General features: G+C 40.8%; 1 protein-coding gene across 2 annotated transcripts; it reads left to right on the forward strand.

The window, feature by feature from the left end:
* The first annotated feature begins 2830 nt into the window (after positions 1–2830).
* On the forward strand, positions 2831–7178 carry osr2 (odd-skipped related transciption factor 2). 2 transcript variants are annotated; one of them, XM_033640063.2, is made up of 4 exons: positions 2831–3110; positions 5237–5926; positions 6273–6372; positions 6681–7178. In XM_033640063.2, exons 2-4 carry the CDS (start codon positions 5274–5276, stop codon positions 6861–6863), a joined length of 936 nt encoding a protein of 311 aa, XP_033495954.1. In that variant the 5' UTR covers positions 2831–3110; positions 5237–5273; the 3' UTR covers positions 6864–7178. The 2 variants fall into 2 exon arrangements, with proteins under 2 accessions (XP_033495954.1, XP_033495955.1); XM_033640064.2 differs by having other exon boundaries at positions 2832–3110; positions 6763–7178.
* The last annotated feature ends 597 nt before the right edge of the window (positions 7179–7775 follow it).

Genomic DNA, 7775 nt, shown 5'->3' on the forward strand with positions numbered 1-7775 from the left:
ATAATCTCTGCTAGTCTTCTGCTCTGTCACTCAGTGTTATTGGAAGAGGAGTGTCGGCCATTACAGGCTTGGCAGCTGCACTGAGCTGCAACACTGATACTCTGTGGGAGTCAGATTATCATAGAGAATGATGGCGGCTGCAGGGGACTCAGGGCAGGGCCAAGGGGCAAGGCACTAACTCACTGGCTCTGACAGTATCCCAACTATAAAGAATACAGTAATCCTATAGCACAGACTGGTGTAACTGTAAAATAAAAACTGTATACTTGAGGCCACAAAATGTCCTGTAAGAAACACCGAAACGAGATAAAATTCCACAGTGTTTTTGGGTCGCTATAAATTTATTATGGACTACCTGAGTCATATGTTGAAGTATTTAACTGTGATATTATAGCAGACAACATGAGAGCACAAAAACTCACCACCGAGCAACATTATCATTGTTCTCTGTCATATAGACACGTTATAACGAAGCCATAAAATGTAGAAATACCATGAAGTAAAAAATTATTTTACTATCAAATGTATCTGGAGCACCACAGAAATATGAGTCCATGTCATATAAGAACTATAATTCACCATGGATGTTGTTGTGGCTTTTATCTATTGAAAAAAGCTCGGTTCCCGCAGGAAGTCAGTATTTTCCTCGCAGAAATTATTTTTCATGTTTTGTAAGATTTTAATGAATTTTGACTGTAAACTGAAATTTAATTATCGGTGATTGTATTGCAGACCAGACCCGAAATATACTGGGAAAAAAACTGCTGGTTGTTTCAGTGGCTTTTTTCCAAATACCGAAAATAAACACAATTTACGTTGTTATAAATTTTGTGAAAAGGATATGTTGAGAAAATGTCATCGTCTAAAATGTAAAAATGTGGGGTTTTATGTGTCTTCTAATCTGTCCGCAGTGCTCAGTGTTTTGACAGTGAAGATAGAAGCCTGGGTGATACGAAACCGAACGAAAACCACAAGCATGTTGGGTGCAGAAAATGTTCTGCAGCTCTAAGAAAACGAAAATTAAGCTGCTCGAGCTCTTGGATAGACTGCATGTCTTACACATGTTTACTTCGGCTGTTATCTCTCACATAAATGAACGGAGACCTGCCTGGGCCTGTGCTCTTATTTGATTATTAACTCTGGTTTAAAGACTTCCCTGAGTAGGTCAGAAGCTCCAATGATCCGTTACAGTAATTAAATATTTTTTTAATTATTACTGTTTTTCGTTTAGCAGGCTAAATGACTTGTTATATTATAAATAATCATTATTTTAAAAGCATGAATTCTCCACAGAGATGCAGCCATTTTTATGAAAATTATTTTTCCAGCGATGCGGACAGAAAATGAAAAGCGGCTCTGACAGAACAGTGTTCTGTCAGAGCCGCAAACACTTGAGCAGAAGAGGAAGCAGCTTGTTATTTTGCTAAAGTTCCAATAGGCGGCGCTGCAGACCAACTCTGCACGGCAACTGCAAAGCCCTGTCAACCCTGCTGCAATGAAAATTATAAGTTACATATTCATGTTAAAAACTAACGCTTTTCTCCTGTCGATTTGTCATTGTAAAATTACAAGATAATTAGAGAGAAAAAAACAAGATTAAATAAGTTAATACAAGATGGATCAAAATGATTTTTAGATTCTGACATTTCACCATAAGAAAAATCAGCAGACTTGTTCACCTCTGATTTAAACTAAAAGTACAAAAAAAATAAATTAGTATTCAAACAACTTTCGGTGACTTACGTTGTTATGTAAATTATTATTTTTCTTTTAAATCAAACATCTTCGTTGAACAACAACCTGTTGCTGTGCGTAAAGTCACGTCTCCCTGTGTGTAGCACAAAGAGGCGCACTTTAACTTTTCATCCGGGCTGTCAAAAGTCTTAATGACTTTGCATCTAAATCTGTGGCCAGAAACAAACCGCAACCTAATTAAAGAGCAGTCTAATTACTTTCATGTACTCTGTCATTTCCAGTAGATTAAATAAAAAGATTGGACATTGGTAGGAATGACAGTTTTTAAATCGTCTTATGAACAACAAGGAGTTGATCTCAACACATACATATGGTACCTCAACATATTACAGGTTATCTTATAGCACACAATTTATCGAATATAATAAACCGTCATTTCATTTTTGGAGAACATATGGGATGACGTGTGATAATAAGCCTATTTAGTTGTAAATAACACGCGTAAAACTGTCCAGGCTACCTTTTCATGATGATGTTTTAGCCAATATTATTTATGTGTTTTCATATAATTTTATGAGAAATATCAAACTGTAGCGTACAGAAGGAAAAAAGGAGCAGCTCAGTGTCAGGAGAACAAGTGGCGTTTACTGTTTACTTTTTATTTGTTCACCAAGATGCTGATCTCTGGGTGTTTTTCTCTGTCACAAACCTCAGAATTTTTCATCTTACCACAAAGAAATAAAACGATTTAATGTGGTGGCTCTTGCATGTGCCCTCCATTTTCGCAAATGGAATCTATGGTTTAAAAAAAAAAGATCTTGTAAGCTGCTCAAGTATCCAAAAGCACGTTTTCAAAAGCGTGGAGTTGGAGGAAAAAACGATCAGGGTTTCCTCCTGCGCTTCCAATCATGTCTCCAAAAGAAGGTATCAGCCTTGGCTATATGGTATATGAGAGGTGTCAGTGGAGGCAGGTTGAGCTGAACACGCTTCTCTACTATGGTCTGGAGCCCTAGTTGCTATCCAAACACAAATAAACAGAGGAGGAACATTGGAGTTAATGATAGAGGAGGGGGGTGGAGGCGTGTCGGAGGGCGGGCTGAGCGCTCCAGAGCCCCGGAGCCCTGAAAAGTGAAGGACCGGTGCGCATTACGCACACTTCCAGCCCCAGCTCCGGACGGGACTCCCACGCTGCTGCTGTCTCTCCTCCAAACTTCTTCGCCTCTTTCCACAACTTTTCACAACTTGTCACATCTCTGCAGAGGTCCGAGACATCACAGTCGACTGCATGGCTACATGAAAGTTTCATGGACTTGGAACTTGGAAAACTTTTAGCGGCGCTTTATTGGAGCTCGTCGCCTCTATAGTTACTGTGGATTACTGACATAACGCAGGACCTCTGGCAGCTATTTATTGGGGTAAGATTCTGTTTGGCGGGGTGTATGTCTGCAGGAAGGGAACCAACACCACTCAGCTCACTTGTTAGAACTTTTTATCTAAAGAAAAGTTTTTACTTTTACTGTTCGAGCTATAAACCAAAGCGATCACTGCTTGTAAAAACGTCAGCTTTTCATGAACATAAGCTACATTAACTGTTGTTTCTAGAGGTGATTATTGCTTCGTGATGACCATCACCTTGAGGTCATAGTTCACCCACGTTTTGTCATCACCGGTCTCTGTCCACAGTGCGCTGCCGAAACAAGCAGTCGCTTCTGCAAAGATTTGTCACGACTTATAGAAATGTAAAACCTTCTGCCAGAAAACAAACTGACAGTGATTCTAGGAACACGACAAGGCACTTAGGCTGCTGTCAAGTGTAAATGAAGTCCAAAGGTTACCGAGAGAAGAACAGGTTGAACAAAGTTGCACACATGGGCAAAGAACAAGTGCCTTGCATGGTGACTTATGTTGCACCTGTGCAAACTTAAATTTAACCCTATCCCGTCTGTGAAAGGAAAGTAGAAAGAATTCAAAGATCTGTGAGACAAATGTAACGAGCTGACCGCCACAAGCGAGCAGACCTGAGGCTACCATGTACTCAGGACTTTGACTCTGCAAGCCCTGTGCAAGTGTGAATAATGCCTTAATCTCCAGAAAGTTTCAGGTTCGGCAGACCTGTGACATATTATGTTAAAATACGATTTGGTATGACCTGTCAAAAACAGCTCCAAGCAAAATATTCTATCAGCCAAGCACAGAAAATTTAGCGTTTTCTTTTTCCTTTTCTTTTTTTTTACATTTTAATTCCAAACCAAATCTAAAGGTCAGCTCGCCGTCGCACCGCTGGATTGCTGCCAGTCCCGCTTTCACCATCCGGAGTCTTGAATTTACACTGTTTTCTTTTCTATGTGGGAAACATAACTTGTCATCCCCACAAACATGGAGCCAGGCCCTCTAATTTCTGGCAGTTGCTTCACCTTATTTGTCCCATAGGTAGCTCCTTAGTGAACTCTAACATTGTTCAGTAGAAAAGTAGGTACACATATCCAGAGGTTATTTGCTACCATGTTCTGTCGCCCAGGGGAAACCCGCCTTATTAAAAAAAAACATGCAGCATGAAATAAAATCGACCTAAAATCTAAATATTAGGCCTGCGAAATTAACTGGCTACTATCCGCAACCCTGAAAATAAAAAGCACATGCATTTCCAGCAGAGATTAAAGTAACTTTCTTGTGGGCAATAGCCAGCATTTGTGTGTTTTGCTCTGACTCATGCACTTAATAATAGATTGGATCCCTGCTTGCAAAATTTCAGACTTCTACAAATCTACACACAGAGCACTTGTTTTGCATTGTGAAACACCAACTACAACCGTCAAAAACAACAATGTGTCTTCTCTAATAACCTCGTGTGAGATTTAGTGCTTTATTCGGAGTGATCTGGATATGTAATTCACAGTGTTAATTGCTGCCATATGAGTCTTTTATACCCACTTAATTTAATTACAGTTTCGATGACTGATTTGTTTTATTTAAAAAAATGCTTTGAGCGCATCTCCGTTTTTGAGGGACAAACTTTGTTTTTGCTCGTGCGTAAAATACTTGTTTATAGTCTCTCTGTGGTTTTGCTTATGACAAACAGGATTTTGCTTTTCATTTTTTTAGGAGAGGCAAGTACTGTTGCGTCTTGCCAAGATTCTCAATTTATTTGTCTAATCAGCTCCATCACTTTCTGCAAGTTATTAAAATTAAAGTCATTCATTTGCGCCCAAATCAGAGCACAAATGATCCACTTTGATTGCTGGGGGAATATAATCCAATTTGAGAGCGGACATATTTTTTCTAAAATAAACGATACCATGTTAGAACAAAAATTAAAAACAAAATGTGTATAGCGATCTCTTGGTGTTAGAATGAAAAATGTATATAATAATCTCTTAGTGTAGGCTATTGCAAGTGAAATTGTAGTCTGTAGTCAAACACGTGTTTTCTACCGTGTCATGACCACTAATTGAAGGTCACAATTTGCCTGCCTTTGTTACCACAGGCTCTAATGTGGCATTCACACAGAACACTCATCATTCTGTATTTTCTCTTCCCACAGGGTTATCACCGTGTCCTCTGCAGAGATCTGAGCCGAGATGGGGAGCAAAGCCCTGCACGCTCCGATCCCCCTGCACCCGGCCCTCCAGCTGACAAACTACTCCTTCCTGCAGGCCGTCAACACTTTCCCCGCTGACCAGCTGCAGGGACTGTACGGCCTCAGCGCTGTGCAAACAATGCACATGAACCACTGGACTCTCGGTTACCCACACATTCAAGGACTGAGGTCGACGATCACAGAGATGGCAGCCGCCCAGGGTCTGGTGGACCCCAGGATTCCCTTCCCAGCGTTACCTTTCACAGCCGCAGCGCAGCTCTTCCATCCAAAACAAGCCGCCGTTGCGCACGGCATCCCCTCTCTGCACAAGGACAGGCCGAGGTTTGACTTCGCCAACCTGGCCCTCGCTGCCACACAGGAGGACCCGCCGAAGGCTGCGGATCTGGTGAAGTTGACAACGGGACTAGGGGGAACCATCTCCGAGCTGAGCAAGCTGTCCCCGGACAGAAAACCCACCCGGGGCAGGCTCCCATCCAAGACTAAAAAGGAATTTATTTGCAAGTTCTGCGGCAGGCATTTCACCAAGTCCTACAACCTCCTCATCCACGAGAGGACCCACACAGACGAACGGCCCTATACCTGTGATATTTGCCACAAGGCCTTCAGAAGGCAAGACCATCTCAGAGACCACAGGTAAGGCAGATTTTTAACAGATACTGAGCTAATTACGCACAGGGTTAGGAGGGGGGTCTCAAATCCCCAGCCTCACTTTGCATGTGATTAAAAACACAAATATACTCAATTCTTTCAGTGACCTCTTCGCTGCTTCTAATTAAAGATATCTTCATAATTCTGCTATAACACACAAGCTGTTCCCAGAGTTTTCTCCATGAGGGCGCTAAAGCACTTTTACGCATAAGTTGGACGCTTCTGTGTTGCACAGTAGAGATTTTCACCCTATGACTCAGGGGTTTGTCACAGCTACAAGCCAATCCACGCATGAGCAGACATTTGATTAAGTGTTATTTCTGTTTTACAGATACATCCACTCCAAGGAAAAACCGTTCAAATGTCAAGAATGTGGGAAGGGATTCTGTCAGTCTCGAACTCTAGCCGTCCATAAAACCTTACATATGCAGGTAAGCTGGAAATATTAACAGTCATCATGATTTTATCCTATGTGATACTTTATGATCATAATTCACATATAATGCACTGTCTACTGCATGCACGGGGCTCACAGTCTCACCAAACCATTACATTTGGCCAATTACTAATTTGAAACCAAAATGTGAGTGAGAGACACACATGTGAAAATTATTTGTGTAAATCCGTGAGCGTTATAACTGAGACAAAAGTGGATTTATTTAGATGAATGAAAGCTATAATTTATAGACGTATATACAATTAAAGGGAATAATCCTTTGCTTGCTTTAAATCTAAACAGGAGTCTCCCCACAAATGCCCCACATGCGGAAGAACCTTTAATCAAAGAAGTAACCTGAAAACTCACCTTCTCACCCATACAGACATCAAGCCCTACAGCTGTGGCCGCTGCGGAAAGGTGTTTCGGCGCAACTGTGACTTGCGACGGCACAGTTTGACGCACAGCCCACATCAGGACTACTAGCCTGGACAGACTAACAAAATAACAATGGACAAAACGCAGGAAGACAAGTCAGCGACTGTTTTTGCTCAAAGACAATCTCCAAATCAGGACACGTTTACTGCCGCGCATTTTAGAGTGGGATTTGGTTGCATCTCAAGTGGGACAGCATGCAGCGGAGCCATGGCCATGTCCAGCTTTCACCACCTGTAAATATCAAGACCATGTACATAATGTTGTTGTTTTTTTATTTTTCTTTCCTGTCCTTGAAATGATAAAAAACAGTCATAAGTTTAAAGTATGTTAAAGTGTATTTTAGAAATAAATATTTCCATGATACATTTGCATTTGGTCTGTCTTTATTTCATGATTCCCATGCCCTGAAACACGAGAGACAATGTTAAAGCCCCAAAGTAATATTTAGATTAAACCGTTTACAATGGCCATCAAATTAATAGTCTATATGTTTACAGTCAGTGGGCAGTGAGAGCTTAGTGTGGCTGACATATTGGGCTTTTTATAGTAGACCAGCAGATATCAGTTAACAGGGGCACAATGAAATGTCTTTCAGGACAAGTCTTGAGGATAGGAGAGGCATTAAAATGCAGAATCATCATGTCTTTTTCAATGATAATTGATTATGTATAATAAATCATCTGATTTTTTTTCAATAAAATAATATTTATATGGTTTGATGATTATTACGAAGAATTGCCTCCCATCTGCCTATTAGTGTTTTTGTAAGTCTCAGAATTATTGAGGTCCATTATTATCCTCAATATCTGGAGCCTGCAGAGGCTGATTAGTATTATATTAGCCGCATTAACAGCCATATCACATGTCTTTATCTTCATCACCTCTGATAGCATAATTGACTTGCAAAGCGGCGAGAGGAGTCACCAGCGCAAAGACAGCAATTTATCCAAGGAAATGAGA

This window comes from Epinephelus lanceolatus, chromosome 10 (genome assembly GCF_041903045.1).
Source record: "Epinephelus lanceolatus isolate andai-2023 chromosome 10, ASM4190304v1, whole genome shotgun sequence".
In the NCBI taxonomy this organism is placed as follows: domain Eukaryota; kingdom Metazoa; phylum Chordata; class Actinopteri; order Perciformes; family Serranidae; genus Epinephelus; species Epinephelus lanceolatus.